At 42.0% G+C, this 18,311-nt stretch overlaps 1 protein-coding gene and 1 pseudogene across 1 annotated transcript; one reads left to right on the top strand and one right to left on the bottom strand.

The window, feature by feature from the left end:
- Positions 1 to 2,509: 2,509 nt before the first annotated feature.
- slc25a11 (solute carrier family 25 member 11) lies at positions 2,510 to 15,729 on the bottom strand. The gene is made up of 9 exons (XM_051392618.1): positions 15,466 to 15,729; positions 9,345 to 9,497; positions 5,893 to 6,010; positions 5,525 to 5,613; positions 5,336 to 5,426; positions 5,142 to 5,232; positions 4,238 to 4,337; positions 4,092 to 4,143; positions 2,510 to 3,236 (listed from the first exon to the last, which is right to left on the bottom strand). The coding sequence occupies exons 1-9, from the start codon at positions 15,528 to 15,530 to the stop codon at positions 3,081 to 3,083; spliced, it is 915 nt and encodes a 304-aa protein (XP_051248578.1). The 5' UTR covers positions 15,531 to 15,729; the 3' UTR covers positions 2,510 to 3,080.
- Positions 15,730 to 16,616: 887 nt separating this feature from the next.
- LOC127359251 (motile sperm domain-containing protein 1-like) overlaps positions 16,617 to 18,311 on the top strand; it is an 8,182-nt pseudogene continuing 6,487 nt past the window's right edge.

Here is an 18,311-nt window from a genome sequence, read left to right as displayed (position 1 = left end):
TCAGTCGTCTGCTGACACAAACAACCGCTCCATCAGGAGCCCTTTCACATTAAAAGCACATTAATAAACTGTGCTGCTGATTGGACGATTTTCATTATCAATCATTTTGTATTAGTAGCGATGGAGGAGCTCCAGTGAGACGTTGGACCCCCACCGTCTGAGCATCAGAGGCCTTCCAGTCCCCAAAACACCAGAGCCTACATTCCCCACAATGCACCTGCTGTCTGATGACTTCACTGTGACATCATCATGCCGCAGGAGATAATCTGAGAGTCACTGAAACAGAATCAATCAGAAGCTCAACAGACATCGCTCCGCTGCTCGGACCGAGCCAACGAGCTTAATCTGTTCTTCTTCTGCCCCGTAACACCTCCTCACAGCCCCCCATCCTCCTGTAAGAGTCCTACCCCCCCCCCATCCTCTGGCTCTAACGGCCCCCTCCAGTCTGACGACTCCTCCCGAGTCTCCAGAGAGTCCCTGTGGTGTGGAAGACATCCTGCCTCGTCCCTGTGCCGAAGACGCCACGCCCCGGAGGCTCCAAGGACTACAGAGCAGTGGCATTGACCCCCCACATCATGAAGACCCTGAGAGAGTTCTGGAGCAGCTGCAGCCCGTGGTCAAACCTCACTCGGACCCACTCCAGTTCGCCTACCAGCCCCAAGACTGGGAGTCGAGGGCACCATCATCTACACCCATGTGGACGACCGGCGAGCTCTGCTGGGTGAGCAGCTGACAGTCTTGCCACCTTCAGAGGCTTTCTGAGGTCTCTGCTGTGGTGGGGGGCATCAGCAGGGGATGGCACCGAGTACTGGACCGTGGTGGTGCCAGCAGAACCATCTGCAGCTCAATGTGACAGACTCAGGAACTGGTTGTGGACCTGAGGAAGGCCAAGGCTCCACCGATTAATGTGCAATACTCTGATTACATATTTTACAATGTTCATACTCAGACTCTTATTATATTTTACTATTTTCTATTTTTATTTTATATGTGTGTACCTTTTCTATTTCTAGATACATTGTTAGATATTGTAATATAATTATTATTTCTATTCTTTAATGTTGTGTGAGCACCTTGAGCAGCTGTAAGGAACAAATTACCCCCCCCGATCAATAAAGTGATCATGATTGTGATTTAAATAATAAACTAACTCCACAGAGAACGTCAGTATTCAGACACTCTGTATGTGTAATGTGTGATTGTGAATGCAGCAGTTATAAATATAATTAATATTCATGGTAAAAGCTACAAAATGGATTTGAAACTGGTTTGACTTCTTGATCACTCAGATAATCAATTTATTTTATCTGTTAATAATCCCATTACTGAATCCGTCCACATACTTTTGTCCACTCACATCAGTGTCTCTCCTGCCCCCTGCTGGACATACGAAGCTACAACCAATCAGCTGCTGTTTGTTCTGATTATATTTTGTTTTATATCAAAACAACCTGAATATGTTTAAAGTATAAAGCTGTAATTAAAACCTAAACATCTGTACTCTGTAGAGGCCACGCCCCCTCACGCTGTACCTGAGATCCATGGGACCAGAAGAACACATTTCTGCCGTCTACTCCTGAACCGTCGGTCCGACTGCTACCAAACCTTCTGTGAATCATCACTGGATGGTTGTGTAAGGTTTATTGATACCTTGTTTAGTTTTCAATATATTGACCACTGAGTCAACTACCACTGGACAGAACTTTCATTCTAATCCACCACTAGGGGGCATTACACAAACTTTAAATCAGATATTCAGATATCATTTGTCCAACCATCACAACGCTCACAGGTAAGCTTTAGAACAACGTTGAACCAGGTGTGTGGAACTGTTGGCTGGACTTTAACTTCCTGAAAACATGTGAATGAATTCAACCAAGAAAACAGATGAAACGTGATGTGAAGGGTTCTCGGTGTTCATTAGAGAATAAAGTGAAACTATCTGTGAACTTGTTCTCCAGTAGCTGCAGTACTGACACTTTAACCAGTAGGAAGGAGGGCGGTCAGCGTTTACGGGACAACGGCGCTGTTCTCACCACAGAGGAGTTAACCGCGGCGCTCTCCGGTGAACTGACTCCGGTTCCCTCAAACAGACTCTTCAAAATACTGAAAACATCGTCTGTTCCACTCCACGTCTGGTACATTATCCCAGCAACAGATACACCTCCACCTCCACCTCCATCTCCACCTCCACCTCCACCTCCATCTCCACCTCCACCTCCACCTCCATCTCCATCTCCATCTCCACCTCCACTCCTCTCCATCTCCACCTCCACCTCCATCTCCATCTCCACCTCCACCTCCATCTCCATCTCCACCTCCACCTCCATCTCCACCTCCACCTCCATCTCCATCTCCATCTCCACCTCCACCTCCATCTCCACCTCCATGTATTCCAGGACGTAAAACGTAGAGAAGGAATAATAATAATGACAAAAAGAGTTTAAAGTTGGAGTATTTGCAGAATAATCAGCTGAAACCTGTTAATGAAAGAATATCAGAGACACAGTGAGGCTCAAACTGTTTATTCTCTCTCCATCAGTACTTCATCAGCTGTATCCACGGTTACCGAGCAATCCCATGATGCTGCTGTGTGTTTTCACAACGGGTCGGGGGGGAGACAATTCTACAAATAAGACTTATTTATTATTCAGACATCACTGAATGATGTCTGAACTACGTTTATTTTTTATTTTACATTCCTTTCTTTACAAAAAGAATTAGAGTGTGTGTATGTGTGTGTGTATGTATGTGTGTGTGTGTGTGTGTGTGTGTGTGTGTGTGTGTGTGTGTGTGTGTGTGCGCGTTAACACTGGCTCCTTCTTTTACAAGGCTGGCTGTGTGTGTGCGTCTTTACGGCAGTGTGTGTATGTAAACTTAAAGGGACAGTCCACCATTAGTTTCACAGAAGAGCGGGAGGATGAATGTGGGACTGCTCCTTTAAATTCTTCAGTTTTAAGTTGAAATGTGGCGTCAGGAACAGGAAGAGGTTTGTGCTACAGTGTGTGTGTGTGTGTGTGTGTGTGTGTGTGTGTGTGTGTGTGTGTGTGTGTGTGTGTGTGTGTGTGTGTGTGTGTGTGTTAGCGGTCGAGGACGTAGGTCTTGTACGCGCGGTTCATCTGTTCCAGGAAGATGAAGGTGAGGACGGTGTGAGGGCCGAGGCGAGCGTAGTACGGAGTGAAACCTTTCCACAGAGAGAAGAAACCTTCGGCGCGTATGACTCGCATCAGCACCTCCTGATGGGCGGAGACACACAGGAAACACTTTATTCAACCACAGAAGAAGACAGCGGATCAACAGCCACAGAGAAGAAATGTGCAGAAAAATCACAATGTTTCTAGAAAAAGTCGCAACGTTAAACGATTTTAAGAGAAGACACATTTTTAAAATTATGGGAGCGTTTTGCATTCACTTGAAAAAAAAAAAAAATCATTTTTTTCTGAGTAATTTATTTTTTGGTTTGTTTTTTGGAATAATTTTTTCTGACATTTTTTTTCCGCCCTGTTTTTCTGAGTAATTATTTTTCTGTTTTTCGGAGTAATCTTTTTGTGAATTATCGAGATACTTCGAACTCCCGCGACTTTTGTTTCAAATGCTCTCTAAACTAAAAAAAAAATGAGTCCCAAAAACAGAAGAAAAAAAAATTTCAGAAAATCAGAAAAAAAATAAAGTAAATGTTGATGTGAATGCAATATGCTTCCATATAAAATAAAGTTTTACAAAGTTTAATTTAATCAGAAACAAAGATAAAAGAGTTATTTTAGTGGCAGCACAAACTGAATTTAAAATACTAATATTTAAGCAAAAGTTAAATTGTAATTTATATTACAATTATTACTATTAATATTAAATATTAAATATTATTATTATTATATTCAAATGCAAAACGTTTTAATATTTGAACCCAAACTAATATAATCTAGAAGAATCTGAACTATTACTGTAAAGCTAACAGAGAGGATACAGCGGTTATATGAGAGATCATAGTGATAGAAATATACTAATATTTCCATACCATCAGTGATCAATAACACACAAGGTCAAAGGTCAACGCTGATTTTACTGAATACGTTTAAATAAACGTCACTCACCAGTCCGTTCTTATACTCGGGCTTCCCGTCGATCATCCTCATGTTCTGAATCCTGACACACAAACAGGAAGCACAAAGTCTTTATCTGACCTTTGACCTCCGGAGGAATCAACCAATCAGGATCCAGCGTTAGTGCAGAGTCTCACCTGGTCTTTACGATGTCAACGGGCATCGACGCTGCCGTGGTAACCAGACCGCTGATCATACTGGCACAGAAATGACACAGAATGTCGTCCCCAAAATACCCTGAAAACAAACACACACGTTACACACACACACACACTGTTTGTGAGTTTGTGTGTATTTGTGTGTGTGTGTGTGTGTGTGTGTTTGTGTATTTGTGTGTCTGTGTGTGTGTGTCTGTGTACTTGTGTGTCTGTGTGTGTGTGTGTCTGTGTGTGTGTGTGTGTGTGTGTCTGTGTGTGTGTGTTTGTGTGTCTGTGTGTGTGTCTGTGTGTGTGTGTCTGTGTGTGTGTGTGTCTGTGTGTGTGTGTGTGTGTGTGTGTGTGTGTGTGTGTGTTTTGTGTGTTGTGTGTGTTTTGTGTGTTGTGTGTGTTTGTTTTTGTCTGTGTGTGTGTGTGTGTGTGTGTGTGTCTGTGTGTGTGTGTGTGTCTGTGTGTGTGTGTGTCTGTGTGTGTGTGTGTGTGTGTGTGTGTGTGTGTGTGTGTGTCTGTGTGTGTCTGTGTCTGTGTGTGTGTGTCTGTGTATTTGTGTGTGTGTCTGTGTGTGTGTGTCTGTGTGTGTGTGTGTCTGTGTGTGTGTGTGTGTGTCTGTGTATTTGTGTGTGTGTGTGTGTGTGTGTGTGTGTGTGTGTGTGTGTGTGTGTGTGTGTGTGTGTGTGTGTGTGTGTGTGTGTGTGTGTGTGTGTGTGTGTGTGTGTGTGTGTGTGTGTGTGTGTGTGTGTGTGTGTGTGTGTGTGTGTGTGTATTTGTGTGTCTGTGTGTGTGTCTGTGTGTGTATTTGTGTGTCTGTGTGTGTGTGTGTGTGTGTGTGTGTGTGTGTGTGTCTGTGTGTGTGTGTGTGTGTGTGTGTCGTCGGTTCTGTGTGTACCTGAGTCTAGCAGGGCCTGTTTGGACTGAGAGTAGGAGGCCAGCTGAGCTGCGTTCACCACCACCGCTCGAGCCATGGTGGGAATACACCCCTACAGCACAATGAAGGATCATCAGTCAGTGTTCAGACTATAAACTGATATTAGAGGAAACATCCACAGTTCGAGAATGTGTGAGTATAAAACGGCTGCTCACCCTCCACAGTGTGGTGATCCCTTCTTCTCTGGTGATTCGAGCCAGAGCGTTAAAAACATTAGAGTAACCTCTCCTCTGGTCTGCAGGGAGGCTGCAGGGACAGGAGACCAGGTTCAGTCCAGCAGATCTTTACTTTATACATTACATAACTCCTGCCTGTCTGTCTGTCAGTCCGTCTGTCTGTCTCACCGTCCGTCCGCCGTCATCCTGATCAGTGCGACCTCTGCCGGTGTTCCCACAAACGCTCCTGTAGCTCCAGCTGTCATACCGATCAGAGCCTGCAGGGGGAGCACACAGCGTTACTTTGACCAACAGCAGGACTCTGATTCTGCTTCCACTTCCAATGGACCGACTCAGAGACCAGTCCAACTGCACTGTGCTCTTATACATGAACTAACTACATCAAGTCACCTTGTACCATAAATGAGAGTTGAGCTGCTTTCAGGGATTACAGTTCAACAGCTCCCCTGTTTACTGAAAGACGTCGAAGAGCCCGTAGATGTTAAAGGGGAAAGCAGTGTGTGCCAGTAAAAACTGTAAAAGCCTGTGTAAAGTACCTTGAGGAGGAAGTTTGGAGGCCGTCCGTCAGCTCCGGTCATTTTCTCAAACAGGATGGTGTAGATTCCCAGACGAGTCGTCGTGTACGTCGCCTGACGCAACAAACCTGCCGACAAACTGACACACCAACAACACAACACTGAATTACTACACGCACTGTTAACCCTGAACAACCTGCTGTGGACGCACTCTAGTTCACTTTATTTCATATTTCAATGAGTTAAAACAGGACAATGACCCGTCATCCACCAATCTACTGCCCTTCTCCCTGCATCTCAGTGACCAACACATATCATTGTGACAGAGGTGGGAGTAAGTCCCACATGTGCAAGTCTCAAGTCATTGTTGTCGAGTCAGGTCATAGAAATATAATAAGCTGCATGACAACCGTCTTAAAGTGCTGGTAGCTCATGTTTTCTTTGCATAGTATTCCATTAAATAAATAGGTAACATTGCAATTAAAATATTTTTAAATCAAAATCAATTAAAGATGTTGTCCATGCTTTTCTACTAAGCTGTCATCTGTAATGTCTCATTAAACATACAGCCCGTCACTGTTCTGTGGACATATTCAGTATGTGCTAAAGTAAAACCATAGACTGTATTAGGCTGAATGAACACATGAATAATGTCACTGTGTGTCAAACATTAAACTAAAGTTCAAGGGTTGGCTATGTTGATTCACTCTACACTGTACGAGGACTGCAACTAACCATCATTTTGGTTGTCTACTAATCAATCCATTGTTATTTTGTGTAGTCGATTAGTCCCGGTTATTTATTAAAATAGAACAAAGCAGAAAGATGCATCATTTCAAAAGCTGACGTCTGTGCATCATGTTTTATCACAGTGTAATACCGAATACTAGGGATGCTCGATATTGGCTTTTCTGCCGATATCCGATATCACCCGATACCGATATCACCCGATACCGATATCACCCGATACCGATATCACCCGAACCGATATCACCCGATACCGATACCGATATCACCCGATACCGATACCGATATCACCCGATACCGATATCACCCGATACCGATATCACCCGATCACCCGATACCGATATCACCCGATACCGATATCACCCGATACCGATATCACCCGATACCGATATCACCCGATACCGATATCACCCGAACCGATATCACCCGATACCGATACCGATATCACCCGATACCGATATCACCCGATACCGATATATGCAGCCTGTTTACACCAAAACTGTAACAACATAACATATCGCCTATTGTGGAATTAACACATTATGACTCATTTTATGGTGATGCCCCACTGGATGCATACATAAATGCAACATTGCTTTCCAAATGTAAACACTGTCTGTGCAAAATAAGAGAACGACTTCAACTTTCATTGTATTAATACTGAAAAGAGTGCTAACGCTAATCGCTAGCTAAGCACTAGTTTTGGTTAATGTGTTTAATTGTATTATGCTCCTGAAGGAGTGCTAATGTAAGTTAAGGAACAGCTCATAGTAGGGTAAAATATTTAAGGTGCATTGCACTTATTTTGTGTTAATATTAAAATCATTCAGCTTTAAATTGTTTGCTTATTAGCCACAGTTAGCAACCAACCAGTCTAGTGTAGTTGATGTTGTTACGTCATCTAGCGCGCCGGTAAACGTCCCATGCTGCGTTCATGCAGGCTCGGAAATGCTGAAGCTTACAGAACAAACATCGGTTATAAAACCCGATATCGATAATTCCCCATATTAAATTTTTTAGAGAATATCGGATAATATTGGAGGGCCGATAATATCGGACATCCCTACCTAATGCCAATTATTACTGATCATTTCATTGATTAAATATCTTACAAATTAATTATTAATAAGCTCCAAATCACAGATTACCACTGACATGAAGTGGATCTTAACTATTCAGTGTAATATCCAATATAAGACATTACTGATGAGTATTGATTTAATATCCTACACGTGAATTATTATTGACATCGTCGCTGTTGGCACAAACCTCTTATTTGGCTAATGGAACTATTGATTCTACTGGCGACCTTCAAGTGTTATAAGAGGAGAGATATTCCCTTGGGGAACAAGCTGTGCGTAAAATGTGCGTAAGGTGTGTGTGGACGAGTGAGCGAGCGAGAGAAAGAGAGTGTGTGCGCGGATGCAGGAGCTGCAGGTTAGAAAAGTCTCTGAAACCAAATCTTATAATTCTGGGAACAGCTGCTGTGCCAGCAGTTCTTTCCAGTTCCATCTTCCAGTGCTCCGCTCCGGCCTCTACAACCGCTGCAGTCAGTGATGGTGCGTCACTTGGTTAGATTACAGGTTAGATTACAGGTTTCCAGGTTCGCCCACATGCAACAGGAAACATCCAATCGAAAAAAATATATATTTTTGATAATTCACATTAATAAAGACAGCAATGACTTGTCGAGTCATTTCATGCAAGTCTAAGTCAAGTCTCAAGTCATGACTAGCAAGTCAGAATCAAGTCAAGTCTTTTATCACTGTTAATCAAGTCCTCAATCTGGCGACTTAAGTCTGACTCGAGTCAAGTCACTCGACTCGAGTCCCCCACCTCTGCATTGTGATCTTTCTAGTCAATTTATCTCTTTACCATAAACTATATATCTATTTATTAATATTATAGTTATATATCTCTGTACAGGTCTGTCAGTTTGTCTTTAGATAGTTGTCTTTAGGAGCGGTAGAAGGAGCGGTAGAAGGAGCGGTAGAAGGAGCGTAGAAGGAGCGGTAGAAGAAGCGGTAGAAGGAGTGGTAGAAGGAGCGTGCAGAAGGAGCGTAGAAGAAGCAGTAGAAGGAGCGGTAGAAGGAGCGGTAGAAGGAGCGGCAGAAGGAGTGGTAGAAGGAGTGGTAGAAGGAGCGGTAGAAGGAGCGTAGAAGGAGCGGTAGAAGAAGCGGTAGAAGGAGTGGTAGAAGGAGCGGCAGAAGGAGTGGTAGAAGGAGCGGCAGAAGAAGCGTAGAAGGAGCGGTAGAAGGAGCGGTAGAGTAGAAGGAGCGGTAGAAGGAGCGGTAGAAGGAGCGGCAGAAGAAGTGGTAGAAGGAGCAGTAGAAGAAGCAGTAGAAGGAGCGGTAGAAGGAGCGTAGAAGGAGCGTAGAAGAAGCGTTAGAAGGAGCGGTAGAAGGAGAAGGAGTGGTAGAAGGAGCGGCAGAAGAAGCGGTAGAAGGAGCGGTAGAAGGAGCGGTAGAAGGAGCGTAGAAGGAGCGGTAGAAGAAGTGTAGAAGAAGCAGTAGAAGAAGCGGTAGAAGGAGCGGTAGAAGGAGCGTAGAAGGAGCGGTAGAAGAAGCGTTAGAAGGAGCGGTAGAAGGAGCGTAGAAGGAGCGGTAGAAGAAGCGTAGAAGGAGCGGTAGAAGGAGCGGTAGAAGGAGCGTAGAAGAAGCAGTAGAAGGAGCGTAGAAGGAGCGTAGAAGAAGCAGTAGAAGGAGCGTAGAAGGAGCGGTAGATACCCAGTGTAGATGCCTCCGACTCCCTCGTTCTTCAGGATGGAGAACAGAGCGTGGAAGCTGGTTTTGTACTCTCGAGCCTTCGTGCCCTGACCGCTCAGCTGCATCCGGTTCTTCACCAGATCCAACGGCTGCACAAAGACTGTCGCACCCATCCTGGACAGACAGACAGAGACAGAGACAGACAGACAGGAGAAAAGAGTTATTCATTAAATACAGGCTACTGTATACCTGTGAATACATGTTCCCTATTATCAGAATCTGATCCATTCACAGGGAGATATTCATGTGGACTCTACTGAGCATGCTCTGTGCGAGTATCAGCGTACGTCCATATGGCCCCAGATTCTTTATTCTTTATTGATTACACGGTTGGAGGAAGACTGATTGTGTCTGTGATACGGGACTCTGCAGTGATAGCGGTGTTATCAGAGCTCTGAGAGGAACGGTTCGTACTGTAATCAATGACTTTATCAGCCTGTGAGGCCCCGACATGGAGGTCAGGGTTCAGGAAATAGTAGTTCATTAACGCTACCTGTTGACCAGGTGATCAGGGATCCTGCTCCACTGCCAATCCAGAGCTATTGCTGGTTCTATTCCAGACCTTTCAAGACCTTTCAAGACCAAGACACCGTCACCAACTTCCCACAGTAACGTTACCTTCAATAATCGGATCAATCTGATCTGTCAAAGACTTTTTAATGCTTCACGTTTACATCAGTAGATTTTAGACTTCCTGTTGCTCATACGTCTGTTTCCTGTAGAACCAGTTACATGTGGATCAGATGATTGAGTGGTCTCATGTCAATAATCCTAATCCACTTAGTGATGTAACAAACATGTTTTCATCACATGATGTTCTGACCCGCGCTGGACAACTTATTACATCACAGAGGACAAATCCACTGCACCAAGTCCACTGCACCAAGTCCACTGCACCAAGTCCACTGCACCAAGTCCACTGAACCAAGTCCACTGAACCAAGTCCACATCCACTGCACCAAGTCCACATCCACTGCACCAAGTCCACTGAACCAAGTCCACATCCACTGCACCAAGTCCACATCCGTCACAGGATCTGATGAATCAACTCTCTCATTGAGTTCAAAATGTCAGAAAATAGAACAAATACAAAAGTTCTGTTTAAAATGTCACATGTAATCTAACAATAATCTCTTTACCACGTTAGAAAACAGACAAACACTGAAGCTAATGTTCATATTATTTACTTAATATTGAATATTCACTTCAGAGCCGATCAATACAGAAATATATCTGCAGTTTATTGAAGATAATTCAGGATTTGTCAACGACCTTCAGTTGAAGTTTACTGTAAAGAATATTGTGACGTCTTACTGATAAATGTGCATTTAAGTTTATTATTTTTAGTCTTTATTTTCTTCTACAAACCAGAGTTGGTGATTGTTGGAAACACTAACAGAGACAGTTTAATGACTCTGATTCTGGTTCTGTCCACTTTAATGAAGTTCTGATGATCTGAAGGTGTTTGTGTCTCTGCAGTGTGCTGGAGAGTGATAGTGATAATAAAGTGAAATCAGCCATTTAAAGCTGCAGCAGGTGACTCCTGATCTACAGTTGTACACACACAGATATCAGTATCAGTGGAGTTTGAACTCTTGTACCTTCATCCTCTTTCCTCCCTGAAGTCTCAGTGCTGCCACACATTTCCAGGCTTTTCAAGGCCCTTGAATTTACCCCCAGAGCTGAGTGTGCGGTGTGTCTGACACCGGCAGCCGCAGAGGTTGGCGTGCTCCGTGCTTTAAGGTCTGTGGGGGGGGGTCGTGGCATTTAAAGGACACAGCTGCTGACACCAGTTTGTCCACTATGTTTTTACAGTGTGCACACTGTAAAAAATACGACCACACAAGGTCAGAAAGAGTACAAACACTGGACTTTCACCCACAATGCATCACTCCACAGACCTTCCTGGTTCAGGACTGCACACCTCTTTAAATCCTGTCTGTCTGTCAGCTCAGAGGGTCAGTGGGATTAATGTGACGTATATTAAACACAAGTCACGGTCATACAGGTTCATTCAAAACGTCTCAGTGACCTGAAAGTGAAACACAAAGCACACGACTGAGAGACCTCAGTTACAGTCTGTCACATTAATAATGTAATAATATAGAAAACACTGAGTTCATCGAGTCTCACAGAGACTAACTGTGACGATGTAAGAGATGGATAAAATAACCTGTAGCTTTAACACAGCTGAGACAATAAAGGAGACGGACGCTCTGTTCTCAATAAATCTGTTACAGTAAAACCTTCACAGACCATAAAACCAGTGGAATTAAAACCTGAATGAATTCAGTTTATAACGAGCTCTCGGGGGTCAAACTCCTTATTAAAGCTTAGTTTAAAAAGATCCGTCTGTAGGTTTTAGTGTTATCTAGTGGTGTAGATAGCAACTCCCTCGCTTCACCCTCCACTTCCAAACACAAACAGAAACTACGCTGTCCCCTGTGCAGAGCCGGTGTTTGGTTTGAGCCTCCTGGGCTACTGTAGAAACATGGTGGTTCATGACAGACAGACAGAAGAGACAGACAGTCAGTCAGACAGACAGACAGGCAGACAGACAGAAGAGACAGACAGACAGACAGACAGACAGACAGTCAGTGAGAGCTAGCTGTGCTGCTAACATCACCGAGCACTGAGGACGTTACAGCTGTCAGACATTTTATACCTGTACTGTGCAATTATATATTCATATATACTAATATATATATATATTAATATATATTATATTATATATATATATATATATATTCATATATACTAATATTAATATAATATATATATATATATATATATATTAATATATATATATATATATATTAATATATATTAATATATATATATTTATATATCAAAATTAGTATATATATATATATTAATATATATTAATATATATATATATATATATTAATATATATTAATATATATATATTAATATATATTAATATATATATTTATATATCAAAATTAGTATATATATATATATATTAATATTAGTATATATATATACGACCCTTAATGAAGGAACACAGAGAGAAAAGAGGTCGCCATTGTTTCCCCTTCTTCTTCTTCTAGTGTGTAGAAATAGTAAAGTCTGTAGTCTGCCTCAGTAGCGACGCCTCTGTTCAGGGAAGACTGCAGCTAGTGTCGACCACCAGCACAAGTATAGATAGTCACGGCGCTCCCGTGACGTCACATTGTCGCACTACAGGTCGGGAACGGCGAGTGTATAACAGCTTTAATGCCGCGTTCGTTTTGTCTCGTAATCGCGACTTGCAGCTCGAGAGCGACGTCGTATCCGTGTTGGAGAACGAGTAACCGCGGGTTGTTGCGTTCTGTTTGTTTGGTTAGCTACAAAGTAACTAATGAGGCTCATTAACTCACAATGAGACTGTAGCAACAGTGTACAGTGCTGGGTACGACTTCTTCTGTGGTTACAACAAACACTAACACAGTGTTTACTGGGTACGACTTCTTCTGTGGTTACAACTAACACTAACACAGTGTTTACGGAGTACGACTTCTTCTGTGGTTACAAACACTAACACAGTGTTTACTTGGGTACGACTTCTTCTGTGGTTACAAACACTAACACAGTGTTTCGGAGTACGACTTCTTCTGTGGTTACAAACACTAACACAGTGTTTACTGGGTTGACTTCTTCTGTGGTTACAAACACTAACACAGTGTTTACGGGTACGACTTCTTCTGTGGTTACAAACACTAACACAGTGTTTACTGAGTTCGACTTCTTCTGTGGTTACAAACACTAACACAGTGTTTACTGAGTATGACTTCTTCTGTGGTTACAAACAAACACTAACACAGTGTTTACGGAGTACGACTTCTTCTGTGGTTACAAACACTAACACAGTGTTTACTGAGTACGACTTCTTCTGTGGTTACAAACACTAACACAGTGTTTACGGAGTACGACTTCTTCTGTGGTTACAAACACTAAACTAACAGTGTTTACAGTGGGTACGACTTCTCTGTGGTTACAAACACTAACACAGTGTTTACTGTGGGTACGACTTCTTCTGTGGTTACAAACACTAACACAGTGTTTACTGTGGGTAAGACTTTTTCTGTGGTTACAAACACTAAAAAACAGTTAAACAGTGTTTACGGAGTACGACTTCTTCTGTGGTTACAAACACTAACACAGTGATTACTGTGGGTACGACTTCTTCTGTGGTTACAAACACTAACACAGTGTTTACTGAGTACGACTTCTTCTGTGGTTACAAACACTAACACAGTGTTTACGGGAGTACGACTTCTTCTGTGGTTACAAACACTAACACAGTGATTACTGTGGGTACGACTTCTTCTGTGGTTAAAAAAAAAAAAAAAAATAATTATTGGTACGACTTTTTGTGGTTACAAACACTAACACAGTGTTTACTTGGACGACTTCTTCTGTGGTTACAAACACTAACACAGTGTTTACTGTGTACGACTTCTTCTGTGGTTACAAACACTAACACAGTGTTTACTGAGTACGACTTCTTCTGTGGTTACAACAAACACTAACACAGTGTTTACGGAGTACGACTTCTTCTGTGGTTACAAACACTAACACAGTGAGTACTGACTTCTTCTGTGGTTACAAACACTAACACAGTGTTTACTGAGTACGACTTCTTCTGTGGTTACAAACACTAACACAGTGTTTACTGTGGGTATGACTTCTTCTGTGGTTACAAACACTAACACAGTGTTTACTGAGTATGACTTCTTCTGTGGTTACAACAAACACTAACACAGTGTTTACGGAGTACGACTTCTTCTGTGGTTACAAACACTAACACAGTGTTTACTGTGGGTACGACTTCTTCTGTGGTTACAAACACTAACACAGTGTTTACTGAGTACGACTTCTTCTGTGGTAAAAATACAAAAAAAAATGTTTGGACTTTCGTGGTTACAAACACTAACACAGTGATTACTGTGGGTCGACTCTTCTGTGGTTACAAACACTAACACAGTGATTACTGTGGGCGACTTCGGGTTACAAACACTAACACAGTGTTCGGTACGACTCTTCTGTGGTTACAAACACTAACACAGTGTTTGGAGTACGACTTCTTCTGTGGTTACAAACACTAACACAGTGATTACTGTGGGTACGACTTCTTCTGTGGTTACAAACACTAACACAGTGATTACGTGGGTCGACTCTGTGGTTACAACAAACACTAACACAGTGTTTACGGAGTACGACTTCTTCTGTGGTTACAAACACTAACACAGTGTTTACGGAGTACGACTTCTTCTGTGGTTACAAACACTAACACAGTGTTTACTGAGTATGACTTCTTCTGTGGTTACAAACACTAACACAGTGTTTACTGAGTACGACTTCTTCTGTGGTTACAAACACTAACACAGTGTTTACTGAGTACGACTTCTTCTGTGGTTACAAACACTAACACAGTGTTTACGGAGTACGACTTCTTCTGTGGTTACAAACACTAACACAGTGTTTACTGAGTACGACTTCTTCTGTGGTTACAAACACTAACACAGTGTTTACTGAGTACGACTTCTTCTGTGGTTACAAACACTAACACAGTGTTTACGGAGTACGACTTCTTCTGTGGTTACAAACACTAACACAGTGTTTACTGGGTACGACTTCTTCTGTGGTTACAAACACTAACACAGTGTTTACTGAGTACGACTTCTTCTGTGGTTACAAACACTAACACAGTGTTTACTGAGTAGCCATCTTGGTACCTGAACTCGGTCCTCTGAGACGAGTTAACGAACTTCCTGTTCGTAACTCAGGAAACCGACTCGCAGATCGAGTTGGAGGACTAATAGAAGCCGGCATTACTCCGGACACTGATATCACCGGTTGGTGCCCGCGGGGGGGGGCACAGCCCGCGGGGGGGGCGCCTTTACCGTAACACCGGCCCTGCGCTAACACCGAGCAGCTCCGGTTCTCCTCACACCCGGACAATAACGCGTGACCCCCCGCAGCTCGGTACCGACAGCCTCGTTCCCCGCAGTACCCCGCAGTACCCCGCAGTACCCCGCAGTACCCCGCAGTGCCCCGCAGTGCCCCGCAGAGACTCACCCGGCCAACCCTCCGAACAGGAACTTGATGGACTTCGGGGACGTTTTGGGTTTCGCCTCCGCCATGTTTCCTCCGGGTCGGTGAGAGCCCGGTTCGATTCCGCTGCCTGCCTGAGTGCCTCTGAGCCGGACGGTGCTCCTGCTGTCTGTCTCTCTGCCTGTCTGTCTCTCTGCCTGTCTGTCTGTCTCTCTCTCTGTCTGTCTGTCTGCAGCGGCCGGGGCAAGGTGACTCTCTGGAGCAGGAACTTCCGGAGACACGGAGCACCGGCGGACCAATCAGGAGGCGAGGACGGAGGGCGTTGCCTTCAGGGTCCCATCTAAAAGCTCGTTAATCTGAGCGTCACGTGGCCCAAAAGCTTTTGTGCAAAAATATAAATATTTATACATTAACGACGAATACTGGCGATAATATAATACAGTACGGTACACTGAGTTATCTATCAGACACACAGACGGTCTAACCCCCTTTTTATTATTTAGTTTAGAACGGCTCCCATATTCAATGTTTGTAAGTCCGATTATATTTCCCACAGCACGTGAAAGCAACAGCAGCCCAAATAAATATATTAAAATAAAAAAATAAATAATTTTTTGCAAAATTAAATTAATTAAACATCTAAAAATAATTGCAAATAATTAATGGAGGTTAATTTAACTATAATAAAAAACACTTAAAACATACTTTTAATAAATAATATACACTCAAGGCAAAATAATAAAAATAATCCGTATTTGTATATATATATATATATATATATATATATATATATATATGTATATATAAAACATATAGATTAATAAACACATCTATAGGTGGAAGATACAAATAAATAATAAACCAAAATAATGTATAAATAAATTAAAAGCTGATATTGAACACACTGAAACAAGACACAGTATCATCAATAAATTGGATCAGACATTTATTCAACTTCTATTATTTCTTTTATCGTGTGTACTAATAAATAAAACGATAATAAAGAGCTGTAGAATATATCAGTTCAATTATTGGGGATTATTTTCATGAATTATATAATAATAATAATAATAATAATACATTTCATTTATACACTTCACATTACTAAAAGCAGCAAAACATCAAATAAAACACTAAAAAATAGAATTATATTATAAATATTTAATCTGATTAATAATTAATATAGTTATTATAGTATAGTATTTAATAATAGTCCTACATTAGTTTAATTACCTCATTAATTGTGATTCATAATTTATATTAAATATCTTCTGTCACTAACGTAAACACGAGAACTGACCGACGTGACTGACAACCAATAGGATGCCGCTCTTTCATCGTTCTGCACCCTGATTGGCTGATCGTTCCCGAGAGGGCGGGGCTTGTGGAAGTCAACAGCTTGTTTCGGAAGTGGAGGCAGCGGTTCGGTGAGTAGAGACAACAAACAAACAATAAACAGCTCCGTGTTTACTCCAGAGACACAAACAAACAATAAACAGCACCGTGTTTACTCCAGAGACAAACAATAAACAGCACCGTGTTTATCCACAAACAAACAATAAACAGCACCGTGTTTACTCCAGAGACACAAACAAACAATAAACAGCACCGTGTTTACTCCAGAGACACAAACAAACAATAAACAGCACCGTGTTTACTCCACAAACAAACAATAAACAGCACCGTGTTTATCCAGAGACACAAAAAACAAACAAACAATAAAAGCAAGACACAAACAAACAATAAACAGCACCGTGTTTATCCAGAGACCAAACAAACAATAAACAGACCGTGTTTACTCAGAGACACAAACAAACAATAAACAGCTCCGTGTTTACTCCAGAGACACAAACAAACAATAAACAGCTCCGTGTTTACTCCAGAGACACAAACAAACAATAAACAGCTCCGTGTTTACTCCAGAGACACAAACAAACAATAAACAGCACCGTGTTTACTCCAGAGACAAACAATAAACAGCACCGTGTTTACTCCAGCTCCGGTTACCGTCGTTGTGACGGAGCAGCTTAACGTTAGCTACCGTCACTGAGCCCGGTGACACTGTTATTGATTATTGATCGGTTCTCATAGTAAATCACATAGAATAACGATTATACTGCATACAGACACCGGGAACAGCGCGGTACAACGAATACAGACTGTGGAAGGAACAAACAACAACAACAACAACAACAAACTGACAACACCGGAAATACAACATAACAACAATAACAACAATAACAATAGAAATAATAGAAATAATAGAAATAATAGAAATAAGAGCGGAAACCTTCCTGGTTTAACGGAGACCTTCTGTTTCTCAACACAAACTTTAAAACCGAAAGTAAAACTGTTTGAGAGTTCCTTACTTAATGGGATTACATTAGTAATCAGTTACACTGTTAGTTACTGTAGAACGTTACTAGTAATCAGTTACTGAAGTATTGATCTGATCAATATTCAGCTAATAACCTGGGATTTTAATGAATCTATTTCTGATCAATAGAGTGAATTCATTTCAACTCTTTAGGAATATTATTAATCAGTGAAATCAATCAGCTGATTATTGATCAGTTTCCCGCTGACTGTCTAATTACAGCAATATACTTATTGATTGATCGATCAGTTCTTTAGGTTTATACACACAGTAGCAATAAGTAGTTTGTGAACTCTGAATGGATTTGATCATACGTTGGTTCTAAATGTGACACACACACACACACACACACACACACACACACACACACACACACAGTGCATTGTGGGAAACTGAACTGGTTGAGCGTCCTTTGAGCAGCAGTAACCTGAACCAGAGGGTTCCTGTAGAATCAGATCAGACCTGTTCACCGGTCAGGTTCCTCTTCACAGAC

The sequence above is a fragment of the Dicentrarchus labrax genome, unplaced genomic scaffold (genome assembly GCF_905237075.1).
Source record: "Dicentrarchus labrax unplaced genomic scaffold, dlabrax2021, whole genome shotgun sequence".
In the NCBI taxonomy this organism is placed as follows: Eukaryota; Metazoa; Chordata; class Actinopteri; family Moronidae; genus Dicentrarchus; species Dicentrarchus labrax.
The sequence above is the reverse complement of the archived record's forward strand: the minus strand, read 5'-3'. Positions and strand labels throughout refer to the sequence as shown.

Bases quoted from the DNA above. Each gene is read 5' to 3' on its own strand.
- slc25a11 (XM_051392618.1), bottom strand. From the start codon at position 15,530: ATGGCGGAGGCGAAACCCAAAACGTCCCCGAAGTCCATCAAGTTCCTG. The intron at 6,011-9,344 runs GTATCTACCGCT...TTGGTGTGTCAG, and splicing joins GTCGGAGGCATCTACACTGG to TTTGTCGGCAGGTTTGTTGC. The intron at 4,338-5,141 runs GTACACACAGAA...GTTTGTTTTCAG, and splicing joins ACAGGCCCTGCTAGACTCAG to GGTATTTTGGGGACGACATT.